The 19,189-nt window shown below is 38.7% G+C and overlaps 1 protein-coding gene across 3 annotated transcripts in view; it reads left to right on the forward strand.

The window, feature by feature from the left end:
- The first annotated feature begins 609 nt into the window (after positions 1–609).
- Positions 610–19,189, forward strand: part of LOC146469277 (uncharacterized) — a 32,309-nt gene continuing 13,729 nt past the window's right edge. Inside the window, exons 1-4 of one of the 3 annotated variants that reach the window (XM_085123552.1) lie at positions 610–635; positions 5,552–5,607; positions 7,845–7,964; positions 9,502–9,570. In XM_085123552.1, the coding sequence (XP_084979678.1) occupies positions 5,581–5,607; positions 7,845–7,964; positions 9,502–9,570 (216 nt within the window). In that variant the 5' untranslated portion in view covers positions 610–635; positions 5,552–5,580. Of the gene's footprint in view, positions 636–5,264; positions 5,472–5,551; positions 5,608–7,844; positions 7,965–9,501; positions 9,571–19,189 lie in introns of those variants that run through there. The other 2 variants (XM_085123551.1, XM_085123553.1) reach the window with 2 other exon arrangements.

Raw genomic sequence — 19,189 nt, forward strand, 5'->3', positions numbered from 1 at the left:
GCAGTTCGTAATAAAGCGTGCGTCTCTCCTTTGTCTCCTCTGGATTCCTTCCACTTGTTTGACAAGCTTGATAAGATGCGGGTCTCAGAATGAACTCGCGTATCCCGCATGGCGTCGTACCTTGGGGGGCCTTATAGGCTACTACTTTCACTCCTTTGAGGTAATTGTGCAGGTTTTGCCGGAGAAATCCAAGTGTTTTATTTGGTTTCGTAACTTTGTTTGTTATGTGCTTGCTTCAGTTGAGGTTTATGGACAGTTCTACCACTAGGTGTGGGTAGTGCGGGGTGACTTTTTTCCCATTAGGACAAGGTCAAACATACGGTGCCTCGTAGGTACAATGGCTCCTAGGTAACATCATCCAGAAAACGCCATATTTTTCCTTTTATCCACTTTTTATCGACTTTTGAGCGTCGTTTCTAGAAACTATTTAGCTTTAGCGCCTTTTTTGCAATTTTTTTGGCGTTAATTTTAGCGATTTTTCAGTAACTTTTCAGCGACCTTTTTTGTGACTTTTTCAGCAACTTTTTTAAGGGACTTTTCTTAGCGACCTTTTTTTAATAAGTTGTATTGCTGGCTCAACTTCAGTACCGTGTGACAAGATGACGGAAATGGACTTGGAATCGAAAATCTGTAAGGTAAATATCACTTATCTGGTTTGCTTATTCTAGTTGCATAAATATAGGCGGCGATGTGCTATTTGACCCGGGGGGGGGGGGGGTACTCCCCTAAATTTGGAATTTTGGGATAGGTGTGTGCCGCCCAGGTTCGTAAACCCTGACCCTATTTAAGGATGAGACAAACGAAAATTGATAATACAAAATATTAACGGCAGACTGATCCCAACGGCGGAGGTGACGAGCTTGATAGAACAAACAACAAAAGCTAGAATAACTGAAATATATTTGTTTTTTAAAAAAACATTGATACCCTATTTTTAAGGCCCAAAGCCGAACAATTACACCCTATTCAAGGGAAAACAAAAACTAAGAATTTAATGTAGTGAACGCCTTTATTTCGTTCCTGTAACATCAGACGTTACGCATCAAGCATAGAATACTAGAGTAAGCGTAGTTTAATAATATGCCATCATAACCATGGAACATCTTTCAGAGAAGTTTGTTCACTACTGTGACAGCGTTATGCTGATAAAACTTAGGTACCCTAAGGATCACACCGGGAACACAATCATTGTGCAAAAATTATACCCCATTTAAGGATCGAGACTCTCAAAAACCATAGCTATCGGGCGCAACCTATCCATACCTATCAGACGCAAACTTAATGAACGTTTCGGGGAGCATCGCAGATCTATCCTGAATCACCATCAACTAATCAACCCTACTCCTATCTCGCTAAATTTCAACCAACCTGGCCACTCAATCAACGACAGCCACCTAATCCCGCTTGAACTCATACGCAGCAAACGTGACTCAGTTAGAAAGGCTCGTGAAGCTCATTTAATCAACAAAGCTAAAACATTGCACCCTCTTGGTATAAATAGACGCGACGAAACACGCCAATGACATGTCTCACACTTGTAACTTTAATAGTCCTAAACAACCAATCATTGTCACGCATTTTACATTTTAAATCTTCCTTTGTAACGATCCTTTTATGTTTCTCACTTTTCTTTTTCGTTCAGTCCCCGAGGAAGGTTTGTATTGCAAACCGAAATATCGGGCAAAAATAAAAAAAATAAAAAAGTAAAAAAAGTAAAAAAAAAAAAAGTATATTTCAGACTTTTCTTTACCTTATGCTAAAAATCAGCTTTTAAAAATGTTTAAACGAGTGGGGATTAACGTCAAGCGTCTTTCGAACAACTGGGCCCTGAATTCCGATTTCGGCATTTTCAATTCGCAAATGGGCAATGTAAGAGTTATCGCATGTGGGGAAATGTCACTCGCTCTTTCCATTGGTCACTCGATGGGCTGTTAACTTTCAGCAAGAGGATCCTCTCTTGTTTTCAGCAAATACGGCGTACTCCCACGGCTCGCGTAAGTTTCTCTCCTCATAAACATTTTCTAGAGTTCAAAATTGAAATAAATAGCCTAAAGATCACTCAACCGGTGTATATAGTCTTCGTACGTTTTTATTTGGGTGAGAAAAGCGCCATGTTAAAAGGCTCAAGAAGATCGAGATCGTCGTCCAAGTCAACAGCGATTTCGCTCAAAATGGAAGGAGAAATACGTCTGAGGGTGTTCCGTGCTCATTCGCGTATTCTTCTTCGGTGGTCCGAAGTCATTTAGCCGTTAAAATCGTTGCGCCACGGGTGCCAGATAGTCAGACACCAGGAATAATTATTAACTACAAAAGCTAATCTATACCAAGGTGGCGCATGTGTGGCGCAGTGGCATGCTGCATACCCTTCAAGTCCAAACAACTTCCAAAATTTGAACTCACTTCAAAAATATTGTTAGGCAGGAAGTCGCTTACAATTGCAGTAGAGGTACCAGGAGTCTTCTTTGTCTCTAATCTTTTATTTTATTAGCGCAGCTTAGCACAGCTTCAACTCTCAACTAACATCTCACGTTATTTGCGAACCTCACTATATACTATAATTATAGAAATGTTTGGGTTTGCTGACCGAGGGAGCTCTAGCTTCACACTCAACTGCTTAACTCAGTTCGCGAATAAAACATACCTACATGCTCGACAATAACAAGTGGAGGACCACGAATGAAAACTCCATAACAAAAGTACAAAGTTAGACAATAAACCCAAACAGGAATCTCAGGGCCGGTAAAATCCAAGGTCAGCTTTAATTCTCAAGCATGGCTACTTTAAAAAACCATATCTAAATTTGACAAATCCTTTCAGTAGACAGTACTACTCGAAAACTAAGGAAATGCCTCTATAGGCCAACTTAAGGTGGTAAAACTTGAATGACCTTAAACCAAGGACAAACTGTAAACGAGAAATACCTTTAAGCGTAAACCCTTAATTGAGACTACTAAAAAAACATTCTAATTAAAAGTGATTCCTTTTCAACTTCCTAACAATACAAAACTTACGAAATGTGTCAAACGTTTAGGGACAATGCCCCAAAACTATTCAAGGAGCTCAATCTCGCTAAGGGGAACGGCTAAAAAATCTAAGCGGTATAACGCAGAGTAAATGAGGTCACTTATTAAGCCTTTATGGCTTTCTTGTTACATACGATTTATATTTCGATTCCTGGGCCAACCACACAGAACGCGAACAATGTTTTTAACCTTTCAGGTCCCACTTTATTATCGCAATGCGTTATGGCGTCAAACGAATCCTTTTAGCGTAGTTTTATGAAAGATACTATTTTTGGGTATCAATTTCTTAAGAATTTTGAAATCAGCCAGGAGTGAACTCATTGCTCGATTTTTGTGCTATTTTCGCTAATTTGAGGCCAGAAAGGAGTGAACTTTTTGCTTCACTTTTGACTACTTTGAAGAATTTTGGACCAGAAAGGAATAAACTTATGACTTGATTTTTAACTATTTTCACGAATTATATTCCAGAAAGGAACCGACTTGTTTCTCATGTTTTAGCTATTTTAACGAATCAGATTACTCGATGTTTTGCAATTTTCGCGAATTTGAGAGCAGAGAGGATCAACTTGTTGCTCGAATTTTTACGAATCTGAGCTCAGAGAGTATTGAACTTATTACTCCATTTTTGGATTTGAGACCAGAAAGTGATGAATTTATTGCTCCATTTTTGGCTATTTTCATGAATATTAAACCAGAAAGGAAACAACCGTTAACTCTATTTTTGGTTATTTTCAATAAATGCAGACCAGAAAGGAATGAACTTATTTCTCGATTTTTCGCTATTTTCACGATTTTGAGACGAGAAAGTAGCGAGCTTGTTGCTCTATTTTTGCTCTTTTGAAATTCCACTTTTCCCAATATTAAGCTTGACTTTGTATAATTATTTTGCTCTGTTGCCCTCACTAATAGTTTTGTTTCGTGTCTATGTATGTGTGTTTATGTTCTATTACGTATATAATTGTGTCAATAACAAAATGCTTGAATATGATTGGTTCTTAACAGCCCATATTTATAGCTTAATTTTGCTATGTAACTCCACGACTGTCCGATTTGACCTGTCCGATTACTAGAAGCTTGTAATCGGACAGGTCAAATCGGACAGTTAAAGAACCAATGAAAATCAAGTAGCAAATGCCACTAGCCAATGAAATTTCACTACATGGCACATGATAACCAAAGTTGAAACCAGTCATTTTTTTGCTTTGGAAGCTATTTCTTACGTTAATAAATATTCCAAGACTGAGATTCTCGCGTTTTGTTATTGGCACAATTAATTGGTAATATGACTTCGTCTCGTGCAATTCAGGGGTAATCAGGCTCGTAATTTCAAATCGGCCGAGCGCATTTGAAATTACTCGCCCGATTACTCCCTGAATTGTACTCCACTCAGTCCTATTACCATTACTTATATAATTTCTCCCTTGAAAACCAATAATATATGATCCTTGTTTTTTTTTTTTTTTTTGCCATCTTTAGGACTAAGCATTATTTAAACTATTTTAGCCCTTTCTTCGTTATATTTGAACTATTTTTCTCAAATGTATTATGTGGAGATGTGGAGATGAATAAAGATTAGCTACATTGTGATAGTAGAGTCCAAAGCTTTTCACACGTACTATGTACTATTCAATGCAATGTTGATACAAATTGAACGTAATTACGATGAAATATAAGTGATTCATGCCTGATAAGTTACTGTAAATAAGAAAGAGGAGACATTTTTCATAAGAGGAGACATTAACAGACGTTAACAGCTATTCTGACAACCATTTAACACATTGAATTGTCAAGTTATAAAAATAAATAGTTGCATATTAATTTAGCCGGTTCTACTTGTGATAAATGATAATAATAATAATAATAATAATAATAATAATAATGATGATGATGATGATGATGATGATGGTGATGATGTTGACATACTGCCTCTATAATCAAGTAGGTCACTACGCAAAATTTGGAGTTAAAAGGACACGTTTTCTGTAGGCTTTATTTTCTGTTCGCGCATTTTTAAACTGCATTCACTCCCGGTGCGATGCGCGCTCGAGGTTTTGTTGGAATTTTGATTCATTCAGATGGCGCGTGCATCTTAGCTATGACGCGTGTTGGTTTCCGCGCGCGAGCGACAAAAAACCCTTTCGAATTCCTTAACAAACTCTTTGGTTTAAACTGCTAAGTACAACAACCTTTTTCGCCATTCGTCATCTAATCAATTTAAGACGTTCTCTTGAAGGAAAATGTCGACGACGCGGTACAACTAAATCAATTTTATAGATACAGTTCGCATTTGTGCAAGACAGCCAAGCTCTTCCAGTAACAGAGTTTAAGCTCGCGCGCCCTGAAAGATTTTCGTCATAATTACCTCGCCCTTTTGTACATGTGAAAGTTGGTAACAAACGTTCAACAGAATGGGAAACATTTCTATCAGTAGACAGTCGAGGGAAAAATGTAAAATGTTTGCACGTTACACTTTCTCAGTCTGTTCCAGAGGAACATTCTGTGACATGTCTTTGCTGTGAATTTTGTAGGTAACAGGGATCTTAACGAATGGAAGAAAATGATAGAACGGCAACTTGCAGAAAAGGTTAGTTCTCTTTCTGTTCTCGGCCTTTATTTCTCTTTTAACAATATATTTGAGTCTCAAATTCGCCATTTTTGCTATTACTTTCTGAAGTCACGGAGTCAGTGTGAAAATGAGCTCGATGACCAACAGTTTTTCCGCTCGGATTTTGATCAACAAGTCAGGACGTAAAATTTGTGCAGAGTTGAAAAAAGATAGAGAGAGGGGTTCAGAAGCACCTAAAATTTTTGAAAATTTAAGATGGGCTGAGCCCCTTCCTCATTTTTTTTTTTAACTATGCAAAACATTGCGTCCTGTCTTGTTGATTGCAATTCGAGAGTAAAAAATATGGGTCACCGCGTTCGTTTTTTTAGTTATATTCAGTTATATTCAGATTATATTGTTGCTATGGTAACCTAGTAAGTAAAAAAAATATATATGAAAATAACTAATTGCTAATATACCATTATTGTGCTATTTACTGAAGAGTGGTAGTAATGATCGATCAAATTATAACTGAAGGCAAGAGCTGGAAACCGAGCATTTCGAGTGTTCGTATATCCAACACTTGGGCACAGTTAGGCACTGGTTATCAGATACGAAAATGGCTGAACTTGGGCCATGGTGTGCACCATGGATAACTAACGATATTCGATATTAAATAGACCGGCGATACAAACTTTTTAAATTGGCGATTCCCACTCCTAAAGTGTTCCTCACGTTATGACAGGTATGCAAAAAAGTCAGAAACGATGTTACCTCAGTTTTTAGGCAGGCTAAAGCCTCATATTTCTCTAAAACGTTCAAAGATGTCAAGAAAACGAGTGCTTACTGGAAGCTTACTGGAAACTACTAATCCTACTGACAGTGCGAAGGAGCATTGGTTCCGCCAAAAACAGATGATATCATGCTCTTGCAATTCTTGTCGAGGGGAAAGCTTGCTTGATGAACTCATATTTTTGCTACGATCGTTAAGTTAATGACGTGCTTTCGCCGGCATGGACACTAATTGCGAAGACAAATCCGAGGGATGAACCCCCATCACCTGCGGAAATCACAGATTCACGGAGTACAGTTCAAAAGACGGTCAAGATGCTTGAAACTGACAAGTTTTCGCCTCACAACGGGTTCCCACAATATTCCACCAAAGCTTTTAAAACTCGCAGGAAATGCTGTAATTCTATCCCTCGTCAGCTTTACCGGTATAGCCTTAAACACAAAATTATATTTTCTACCTGGGAAACAGCTAGACTAGCGCAAATCTTTAAAAAGATGGCCTTTGCTGAATTTAGAAAGGAATTTGACAGCATTCCTTATGATATCCTGTTGGCAAAATTGAAACAAGAGTTTGGAATTACTCGTCCACCCCTTGACTTGATAAAAAATTATCTGTGTGGAAGACGAAAATTTAACATGTTAAACGGAGTTAAATCGGAGCTGTTACTTGTATCCATTGGAATTCCGCCAGGGTCCTTGCTAGGGTGGACTGTCCTCACGTTATTCACAAACGACTTACCCTCTTTGATCTTTTCGGTGTTGCTATAAAATTATGATGAAGACCGAGTACCACGAGCTTTACGTTAGGTTGACATCTGTAATAGTAATAATGAATTAAATTTATAAAATAAGTGTAATAAAATGTAAAAAAGTTACAAAATATATAGCTGTTAGCCTGCTGCTGTATATCTTTCAGACATATCAATAAACAAGAAGGTGGAGTCGTGAAGATGCGCACAGAATGTACGAAATGAATAAATCTCATCTCAATCTTCTTTAACTTCAAAACATTGCAATATAGCTATGTTTCTCCAGTGGAATATCTTTAGGGGGGAAAAATGATATTTAGTACCTTCTGAAAAGGGATAGTCGTTGTTTGTTTGTTATCTTCGGGGGTTGGGGGGCTGAAAACATGTTAGGTTTGGGTGTGTGTGGGGGGCAGGGAGTAACATTTCAAAACGCCCCCGTACCACGCAAATTATGAATTAATACTTCCTTAAGGTCATCCAGCAGCCACAAGGCGGGGCATACGGCAACACATAAGCGGTAATGTATGCTTTTGGCAAGACAGAGAAATGCGTTTTTGTTGCCACAGTCTATCAACTCCGCTAATGCTGCGGGCACCTTCGGTAATACTCACGATTAAACGTTTGCCTTGCCTTTAACTGCATATTGCGAGATCGAGCCAGCAAAAGCCGTGAGGAATCAAAAACGAAACAGACAGTAACGTTACGGAATGATAAATCAATATTTCCTTCTCGCAGAATAAAGCGTTACATGATTTACGAGAAGCTTTACGGAATCAAACCCAAAGGAATCAGGACGGCTGTCAGACTCAGGAACGATTACTGCTTGCCATTCAACAGATAGAAAAACAGCTCCAGGTGAGTGTAAAAGGGTTAATATGCTTTGTAAAATTTATTAATTATGCATCAAAGTTATGACCAATCAATAGGTAGTATTTGAGTCACAAACCAATACAAATCAACTGTCTGAAACCACGCGAAGGGATTTAATAGATAGCTGGGGAAAGCTGGGGTTGATGAATTATTAAACTGTAGAATTTCATTTTGATACAAACTCCTGCTCAGCTAATTAGTATTCATAAGCTTTTGATACAGATCTTTACTGGTTAAAAAGCAAAACAAACAATATTACTTCAAAGAATGTCGATTTACCTCCTATGACTTTTGTCCAGTATGTTGAGAGCCATTTTCCCCTGTACATTTGCCAAATGGCGGTTAATGCCGCAAACAAGTAGGTAGAGCCAGAAGTTTAAACTCTTTGCGGACATGTGCTCGAGTGGGGTTGACAAGTCCTCGACATCAGTTCTCTCAAGTCCGTTCCCTCCAACTGTTTTCGACTGCACTTTTTTGTTCATTCTCGTATTCTGCCAGGCAGTAAAAACGTTCACCGCCCATTTTGTATGGTATTTCGTACTGTTCCAGACAGTAAAAGTATTTCGTACTGTTCCAGACAGTAAAAGGCAATTTTTGGGAGAACGAAAAGGACCTGTCGCCATACTCACGGTTTACCAGTGACTGAAAATTATAAATTATTAATAGTTCTACTATTGTGCCGTGCTCTCACTCCAGTGGGACCTATGATATTTTGACATGCATGTCCAATGGCCGAATCGCATAAAAATGCTTTGCATTCAATTTGTTGTTTCTTTTCACAAGTACAATAAAACATTCCCGTTCGATCTGTATGGGCTCTACAATGGTTCGCCTTCTGCTCGCCATTATAAACGCCCATACAGATCTCCCGCTCATATTTCATCTAGTACTTACTGAAAATACACATTGCGTATTCGATGACTGGTTTCAATGGTCTTAACGTTTCAGGAATCAACCGCAGAACATTGGTTACCGTATTTGTAACAATTTTTAGATGATTGTTTGACTTTGACATTTTGATATTTTTGGCATCAGTGTTGCAAATTATTGTATTATGTGTCTCCTTAACCATTATTTCCAATGCGATAACTTAATTTCAACAAGAAGGCCATTTTTAAGAAGCCTAAATGGATATAAGCTTGTTATTTTTCTTAGGTCTCCTCATCAATGTTACCATATTTATTGTTTCTTTTCCGCTTTAAGCGTACGGGTATCAGCACTTGGCCTTATATCTCTGAGGTGTAGCAAATAAATAAATAAATAAATACAGTAAGTAAATAAATAAATAAATTAATTAAATTAAATTAAATTAATTAGGGTCGACCTGAAGACGTGTTAAGTTTGGTACATGAAAAGTTTGACCATTTAATCAAGCCAAAGTTCTCTGATTTTAAATCACTTTGCAAAACTTACGAACCAGCTGTTGTGAAATTATTATACAAACACTGTATTTTGTGTTACATTTGTCCCTATTCACAGCGGTGGCCAATTGGTTCGAAAGGACTCATTTTTTTTCTTTCAGAGTAAAAGTACTGGAGTTCAAGAAGATGAGAAATTTGAAAATTGGAAAAAGCAATTAGAAATTCTGCAGGTAATGCATGTTTATAGGCATTTTATATGACAACACTGTAACAGCAAACATCGTTGCGATGCAATTTGCTACCACGGGTGCAGAAAAGTAGATAAGTGGGATTTCTTCTAAAGAAACTGTGATGCTGCTTCGGTGGGGGGGGGGGGGGGGTGGAAACGCATAAACTAAGTTTTCGTTTGCGAAAGTGGACCCGAATTCTACTTTCTGTGCAACTTCTGTCGCAACGATCCGTTACAAGGTTTGTTTCATGGAACTTGTCTTCCCTTTTTTTTTTCTTCACTATTTCAAGACAAATTGTACTAACTGTTTGTAAACCCTCTCTGTAACACCACCTTAAACTATAATAAGTATGCATGTAACTCCGAGAATATTTCGAGGCATTGCAATTTGCACTCATGCAGTATAGCGGGAATCGCAATTCCAATCGTTAGACAATTCCAATCAACTGTTACCATCGTCCAACCAACCCAATTTTTTTCAAAACATAGAAACCCGGGTATTTAGAAATTAAAAATAATGTCTTCGAACGCATCGCTTTACAGTGAGCGGCGCTTTATAATGCAATTCTAGGAATCTAATTGGGTTAGCGGCCATTGTATATGAGTCATTATACCATGCCTGGGACATGTGAACTGATTTTTTTGTTGTTCCCGCAATCTCGTTCCCAGAGCCCACGTGTCTTTTGGTCAGCGCTGACCAAAAGACACGTGGGCTCTGGGAACGAGATTGATGTTCCCGTCATTTTCGAACTAATTGTTTTCCAGAACAACTACAACTCTAGAGTAGTCCAGATTTTTACAATAAACATTGCAATAAAGGTGACATAAATCGGTCTACGATGATCAAATTAGTATCTTTAAGGATTTTTAACTCGCTGAATTTGTTTCACATTTTATAGGACACTTAACGAAATTGCTCAATTCTGATTGGTTAACTCACCCCACTGAAAAACACTGTTAAAATCGCAGCAATTAAGTCCAGTAACCACACAAACAGCAAGTAGTATGCTCTGCTCTGAGAGGTAAATGACATGAAACAATCGGAGTGCACATTAGATTTGTATATGTATTTCAAGGAGTATTTGTATTCTACATAAAAGAAGTTCACCAAAGTTTACTTACTCGAATGCCTATACTTCAATAGAAATATTTACAAATTATTTGACTCGCCAGCCTTGAAGTGCTTCACTTGCTGCCGCCGCAGGATTCGTTTCTTTCCCCGTCTACGTCATGGCTAGCCGTCATGAAGAGACTGATGCTGTTAACTTGCATTCTCTCCTTCATATATCCTTAACATATAGCCAGGCTTTTTTTAACACGCTCGGGTCTTCGGCCCCTTCTTTACGGCGAGATAAATACTTCATTACATCTTAAATTGCATCCGTGCTTCCCAATTTCGGCCAACTTCTTCTGTGTTTATTTTCTGCTTTGCTTACTACGAAAGCCGAGGAGGGACTTCCGACTTCCGGCTTCCGACTTCGGACTTCTGACTTCCGACTTCCGACTTCCAACTTCCGACTTCTGACATCCGACTTCGGACTTCCGACTTCGGACTTCCGACTACGGACTTCTGACTCCCGACTTCCGACTTCCGACTTCCGGCTTCCGACTTCCGACTTCTGACTTCCGACTTCGCACTTCCGACTTCGGACTTCTGACTTCTCACTTCCGACTTCCGACTTCCGACTTCCGACTTCCGACTTCCGACTTCCGACTTCTGACTTCCGACTTCCGACTTCCAACTTCCGACTTCCGACTTCCGACTTCCAACTGTTTTTTTTTTAATTTTTTAATTTTTTTTATTTTTTATTTTTTATTTTTGTTTTGAAATAAACTCTAGTGAAGTAACAAACGGCAAAATGTTTTTGCGCGTTTTTAGTTTGTTTTGTAGTGCCGACATTCTTTCGCTGAAATTGACTTCTGAGAGAGTTTTATCTATAAGGTTATCGGGGTAACCTCTGTTGCGTAGTCTCTGTTTCTAATAGAGTGATGTTTTCTTCAAATTTTGTTTTTGAAGAGTTTTTTCTGAGGTGTCTTAAGGCTTCGCCTTTGGTAAAGCCTTTCCTGACGCCTGGAGGGTGGCAGGGGTGTCAGTTTTGAAAATCGCCAACGAGCTTTCAGAGTTTCCGTATAAATTTCATTCTTAGAAATACTGCTCACGCGTAACCTGGATTGACTGTAACGTTAAATCCGTGAGCCCCAAAATTAAGTGGCACTTTCCCTAAGAACGGTCCACTGCGTTTCGGGTCGAAAAAAAGTTTGCCCTCAAACTTTGCCCACTAAATCATCTTGGGTCATAAGTAAATGAAATGACTTTAGTTTTCGGAAATACGTTAAAATATATTTTTTACAGGCTACAACAGTCAGAGCGTTCGAGGACCTAAATTTGAGCGTAGCGAAAGTAGGAACTGGAAGTTGCATAAAATTGAAGAGCTCGCTGCTTGAAAACCACGAAACGCCACAAAAATTCATTATAATTCCTAAGTCAAGTGTTCCTTCAAAGATATGAAATGCATGTCTATTTTGATTTGTTTTAATTTTTAGGGTCACAAAAATTAATATTATTAATCCTCATTAGAACGCTTTCTGAAAACCGGTGAAGGTACCCTGTCTTTGCCGGCATTTATTTCACAAGTCCAGACCGACCCTGACTAAATTCCAACTGAACTTTGCTAAACAGATGTTAGGAAGCATAGAAATATAAAAATACGTTGCACTTTTTAGCTTCCTTGACTACAGCGACTTCGTACTTTTGGTGCTTTTTCGAATGTGAAACACGCATTATGCAAATGAGGTTGTTGATCAAATTCAAATTGTGTTATAAATCAAAACATTCTTAATCGCTAAATTTCACCATTCTAAATTCACTTCACCAAAAAGCACACAAATATAAAAGCAAAAACGGTTTTATCCGTTTAAAAATGCCTAAAACCCTGATGAATTATTTAGTCCTGATCTCTGAATGCTATGTAAAAAAATTGTAAACATTGAATATGCTAATTGCGTTGTGTGGGAAACTTAGTCCTATGTAAAAGTAATCTTTCTTCTCGCTGTTTTCTATTGGCAATTTTCAATTTTTTTGAAAAGTGCTTTTGAAAAATTTGCACACGTTTTTAGTATAAAAAAACTTGAAGAAATACTTCAGCTTTAAATGGATGAGCACACACTGTGACGTGACCTGCATTGAAATCGACAACACTTGACTTTTTTTTAAATCAATGTTGTGTCACACTCTGGGTTATTTCTTGATTGCCTTTTTATTTGGTAAATGGCTACTGAAAGGGCAATGCTAACAAGACCATCTTATTTTTCCCTGATCTACGACCAACGTACAGAATGATTTGATGAAGAAAGTTTTGTTTTGCCGGATATGGCATTTTAACGACATAACTCCTGCACTGCAGAAGGTCATAATAGGTCATGGTCCTTTAACCCTCTCAGTTTACTTCCTGATTTTCTCTAAAATGATTCCATTCAGTTACGAATCAAAACATTTTTAATCGCTAAATTTCACCATTTTAAATTAACTACACCGAAAAGCAGACAAAATAGAAAGCATAAACGGTTTTAATAGTTTTAAAATGCCTAAAATTTGTAAATTATTCTGTCCCGATTTTTAGATACTTTGCGGGGAATTTTAATGCAAATTAGTCTGTCTGCTAAACAGTATTTAGGTTTTAAGAAACCTATTTTCATTACTAATTTTTTCGTTCAGTATTACATTTTCCTGCTTTGCTGACGCCATTCAGTTGCTATTCATAGCTTGAAGGTCCTTTAAGAAATAAAATATGTCGCTGAGTTTGGCATACTGCCATCTGAAATCACAAAACACTGAAATTTACAAGTCAACTAGAAGGAGGATGCCTGTACATCCCTCTACGTAAAGTGCCTTCCTCAATACATAGATAATATAAACTTCTGAACCACGAAAAAAATGATAGGTCGACTAGAAGTTGTTTGAGCCATTTATCTGTTGAAGTGCAAGTTGTTATTTTATTACAGTTCGAAAAAAAAAATTCCATGTAGTAATGAGAAAAACTTGAATTCGCTTTTGTAAAACATGTGATTTATTAATTTTCAAAAGCTGGGCATTATCAATATGTTGCTCAAAATGAATTGATAGGATCTTGTGCATGAAAGTCGGAAGGAAAAAACTGTACAGAAAATAAAAGATTTTATAGGAAGCGAGGGAAGGAGAATCCGTCTATCCGTCCGTCGCGATGCCACTGCACAAAAAATTGGATTTGCTCTTTTGTTGATTCGTATCAAAGATGAGGTCAAATATAATAGCATTTTTGACAACACATTTGATGCGCATCAAAAATACGTCAAATATGTGACGCCTATGCATATACCTTTGACTCGAATCGAATGTGAGTTCAAATGTATTTAACCCCTACCTTTGACGCGCGTCAAATTGAAATCAAACAACTTTGACTCCGCCTTTGACGCGCTACAAAGGTGGATCAAATATGTGATATATTTACAAATATCTTTGATTCGAATCAAATTTGACTCCACCTTTGACGCGTGTGATTCAAATGCGGCCTTTGTCACTTGTGATTCGAATCAAAGGTAATCAAAGGCGGCCTTTGACAGACTTTGACCACACATTTGATTTGCGCAAAGGCGTTTTTTTCGTGCAGTGTGCGTTCCGGTTGCAACCCCGGCGGACTCTGGTCATAGGTAGAGTTAGCTGTTAGCTTGCTCTGAGAGTTTCACTCCAGGCCCTTGGCCGCAAATGCTATAAAGCTTCTAACTTGCACTTTTTGTTGTAGATGATATTTCTAGTGTAATGCCTCATTGTTTCTGTAATTATTTTAAAGTCATTATTACTGAAAATTCAACACGAGCTCTCCTCCTAGTGAAGGAGAATCAAATCCCACATGCATTAAGGAGGATCGGTAAAGTATATTGTTGCTGTGTTGTTTTTGTGTAAGTGTAATTTTAAAACTACTCCAAGCTAGTTGACAGGCAGTCCACTAAAATGCCATAAATCCTCGAATAAGTGCTCCCTCTCGATTACGCGAAGTCCTCTGTGATTATAATAAAAATTGTACAATTTTATCGTCTTTTGGGGGTTAAGACCACCCTCCCCCCCCCCCCACAAAAAAAATTGCGTATTAAAACGAAATTGTACTGCAAAATCCCCCGATAAGAATGTTCATGAGGTACTTTCACATACGCCTCTTAGACTGCGTAGCACAGTAGCCCGAACACGAGAAATAAGTCCGAAGTCAGTTCTAGAACTTTCCTTGAGTAATTTGACTTTCTTTTTGACCAAATACGATTTTTGCAACAATTGCCGCAACTAACACAATGCTTCTGTGAATGATACGCCTTAGATCTTACATGCAACTTCGGAAAAGGAATCTGTACAAACAACCAATCCAGGCTTGAGGTGAGTTATTTTGTGAAATATCTACCAACAAATGTAGGTATATAGAGAAAGACCGGACTATAAGATCGTCATGAGATAAATCATAATAACAACATGAGGGACGGCCCTGCCATTGTGTCAAGAATCTTTTACTCCATACTGCAGGCCTCATTTACGCCGGTCTCTGTACAAACGGCTATCGCGTTAAAAAAATGGCTATGATGATCAAATTGAGCGGCATTTTCAGTGTCTACTTTTAGGGGGGTTTTGTTTGGCACGCATTGCGAGTCTCAACAAACATATTGATAGCTACAATCTTGGACAACCAGCCTTTCTCCCCCCCCTTTTTTTTTTTCCAGTGATTGAAACATGGCACGTTTTGCTTTGTACGCGAATTCGTACTGATTGATTTAGAGGGGAGGATGGGGGGCTAATTTTTCCCTTTATTTTGTCCAAGTTTGTAGGTCCTTGTATTCGCCGGGCCAAATATAAATCGACTATCAATATGGCTGTTCATAAATAAAGCTTCGAAAGTGAAAGAGAACAACTTCTCATTAATGAGGTAATTTGAGCCCGAAAATACCGAAAAAGCCATCTTCCGCATAGGATGTCCATATTTTAAACTCGACAAGAACAGAAACCAAAGATATTTTATTTGCTTATATCTCTCGCTTTTTCACTGTTACAAGGTAGGATTGTGTAATTGTTGGGCGGCGTCATTGCCCATGTAAATTGAGCAGTCAAATTCGGATCTCAGATTCCAGAAGTTAGTAGTTACACGCCAGTAAGCTTTAATTATAAGGTGTTGAATATTGCTTATCTTGTATGAGAATAAAATGTAACAATGTATTCATAGCGGAGCTGAATGGAATCATTTGAGAGAAAATCAGGAAGGAAACTGAGAAGTTTAAAAGACCTTGACCTATGACCTACTTCAGTGCGGGAGTTATGTCGTTAAAATGCCATATGCGGCAAAACAAAACTCTCTTCATCAAATCATTCTGTACGTTGGTCGTAGATCAGGGAAAAATAAGATGGTCTTGTTAGCATTGTCCTTTTAGTAGCCATTTACCAAATGAAAAGGCAATCAAGAAATAACCCAGAGTGTGACACAACATCGATTTAAAAAAAAGTCAAGTGTTGTCGATTTCAATGCAGGTCATGTCACAGTGTGTGCTCATCCATTTAAAGCTGAAGTATTTCTTCAATTTTTTTTATACTAAAAACGTGTGCAAATTTTTCAAAAGCACTTTTCAAAAAAATTGAAAATTGCCAATAGAAAACAGCGAGAAGAAAGATTACTATTACATAGGACTAAGTTTCCCACACAACGCAATTAGCATATTCAATGTTTACAATTTTTTTTACATAGCATTCAGAGATCAGGACTAAATAATTCATCAGGGTTTTAGGCATTTTTAAACGGATAAAACCGTTTTTGCTTTTATATTTGTGTGCTTTTTGGTGAAGTGAATTTAGAATGGTGAAATTTAGCGATTAAGAATGTTTTGATTTATAACACAATTTGAATTTGATCAACAACCTCATTTGCATAATGCGGGTTTCACATTCGAAAAAGCACCCAAAGTACGAAGTCGCTGTAGTCAAGGAAGCTAAAAAGTGCAACGTATTTTTATATTTCTATGCTTCCTAACATCTGTTTAGCAAAGTTCAGTTGGAATTTAGGCCCCGTTTATATGGAGAAAAGTTGTCCCGGGTAGAAGGGTCACCCGCCTACCCGAGCTACCCTGGGCGAGCCAACTTTTCCTACATTTCCTTACAAAACTTGGCGAACCGTTTACATGAGAAACAAAAAGTTGGCTCGGCTAGAAGGGTGACCCGCCTAGCCGGGTCACCCTTTTGCGATGGTAGGGTCACCCTCCTAGCCGGGCCAACTTTTCTCCATATAAACACTTTGGCTCGCCTAGCCGGGTCAACTCCGTCAAGGCGAGACAATCAGAGCATGCGCGAGCTCTGTTGTCATTGGGAATGTGCGAATTCAATGCCACCGACTTCAACGCCGACAAATTCAAATTATATGAAAAGGTATATAAATCATTTGGTGTTTAGTGTTATCAAGTCATGCCACAACAAACACTTGTTTCTCAGTTTTGTGTGATTACGGACTTAACGACAGGCGAAATTCAACGCGAAAAGAACTTGAAATGTCACACGGCTAGATTCAGTCAACCACGACTCGTGTAGCTTTCGCAAACCGATTTTGCCCGGGAAGTTTTAACTTCAGAACTGTTTAACTTGGTTTCAAAAACCATAGGAACCAGAATTTCTTGGGTATAGAAAGCCAACGTTTGTAAACTTACGAAAAACAACCGATTTGATTTGCAGACTTCGAAGCGGTTTTTTTTCATGTTTTCATGATCTCTAGACGGTCACCTCTTGGCTCGGGCAAAAGGGTCAACTTTTTTCTCATATAAACGCTCGCTTAAGTTGACTCGGCTGGGAGGGTGACCCTCTTGCCCGGGACAACTTTTCTCCATATAAACGGGGCCTTAGTCAGGGTCGGTCTGGACTTGTGAAATAAATGCCGGCAAAGACAGGGTACCTTCACCGGTTTTCAGAAAGCGTTCTAATGAGGATTAATAATATTAATTTTTGTGACCCTAAAAATTAAAACAAATCAAAATAGACATGCATTTCATACCTTTGAAGGAACACTTGACTTAGGAATTATAATGAATTTTTGTGGCGTTTCGTGGTTTTCGAGCAGCGAGCTCTTCAATTTTATGCAACTTCCTACTTTCGCTACGCTCAAATTTAGGTCCTCGAACGCTCTGACTGTTGTGGCCTGTAAAAAATATATTTTAACGTATTTCCGAAAACTAAAGTCATTTCATTTACTTATGATCCAAGATGATTTAGTGGGCAAAGTTTGAGGGCAAACTTTTTTTCGACCCGAAACGCGCCGGACCGTTCTTAGGGAAAGTGCCACTTAAACATGGCCCATTTTCAGCGTCATGCAGTATTTCCGTCATATCCTGCACGTAATGCTTTTTGGGTGTTTTTTCGCTGTTCACACCCTTGTTGGAACGTGATTTGTACTACAATGATTAGGTATAAAATATTTCCCCTCACTATCTTGTTTTAACTCCCTGACGAAGTCTGTGTTATCAGACGAAAACGAAAAGTTGACAAGATCTGTTGCTGTACGAAAGCCGAGGAGGGACTTCCGACTTCCGACTTCCGACTTCGGACTTCTGACTTCCGACTTCCGACTTCGGACTTCTGACTTCCGACTTCCGACTTCGGACTTCCGACTTCCGACTTCGGATTTCGGACTTCTGACTTCCGACTTCCGACTTCCGACTTCTGACTTCTGACTTCCGACTTCCGACTTCCGACTTCTGACTTCCGACTTCCGACTTCCGACTTCTGACTTCCGACTTCCGACTTCCGACTTCCGACTTCCGACTTCCGACTTCGAATTAATTGGGTGTTGACGGGTGTTGACTAGTGTAACAAGCCGCTTTTCCAATACTTATCCTAGGATCTTCATCATGGTACGGTAAGTAAATATTTTCCTTATGTTACTAGCTGACCTTGTCCCTATTTCAGTTCGGTGGGAGTGTTCAATAACAAGTTTTGCTTTGTCTACACAGGTTGCTACATCTACACATATTTTTTAGCACCATATGTCTCTGTACCTGTGTTTTGCCGGCTTACACGCCGGCATTAAACAAACAAGGGGATTTTGATACAGAGAATTTAATCAGAAGTTATTTCTCACAAGGCTACACAAACTCTGAGATAGTTGGGTTTCTGGCTTTGCAGCATGGCGTTATCCTCTCTGTGCGAACAGTTAAGCGAATTCTTCAGCGTATGGGACTTAAAAGAGCAAGTGTTAACCACGAGTCACCCATTGAGCTATTAGTTAATGCCATTGTGGAAGAATTAGAAAACTCCTGTGGATCGTTTATGGGATATCGCCAATTTACAAGGCGCTTGAGGAAAAAGTATCATTTGACGGTGAGAAGAGACACGATAATGCAGTGTCTTCGTGTCATTGATCCTGAAGGAGTGGACCGTCGTAAAAGGCGTAGACTGAAAAGGCGAAGATATGCCACTCCGGGTCCCAACTTTTTATGGCACGTTGATGGCTGGGATAAACTTGCTCCGTTTTGTATTTTTATCCATGGAGCAGTGGACGGCTTTTCTAGGCGTATTTTATGGCTGGAAGTCAACTCAACTAACAAGAACCCGAGAGTCATTGCTTCGCACAACC

This window comes from Pavona decussata, unplaced genomic scaffold, assembly GCF_977016875.1.
Source record: "Pavona decussata unplaced genomic scaffold, jaPavDecu1.1 SCAFFOLD_125, whole genome shotgun sequence".
Lineage (NCBI taxonomy): Eukaryota > Metazoa > Cnidaria > Anthozoa > Scleractinia > Agariciidae > Pavona > Pavona decussata.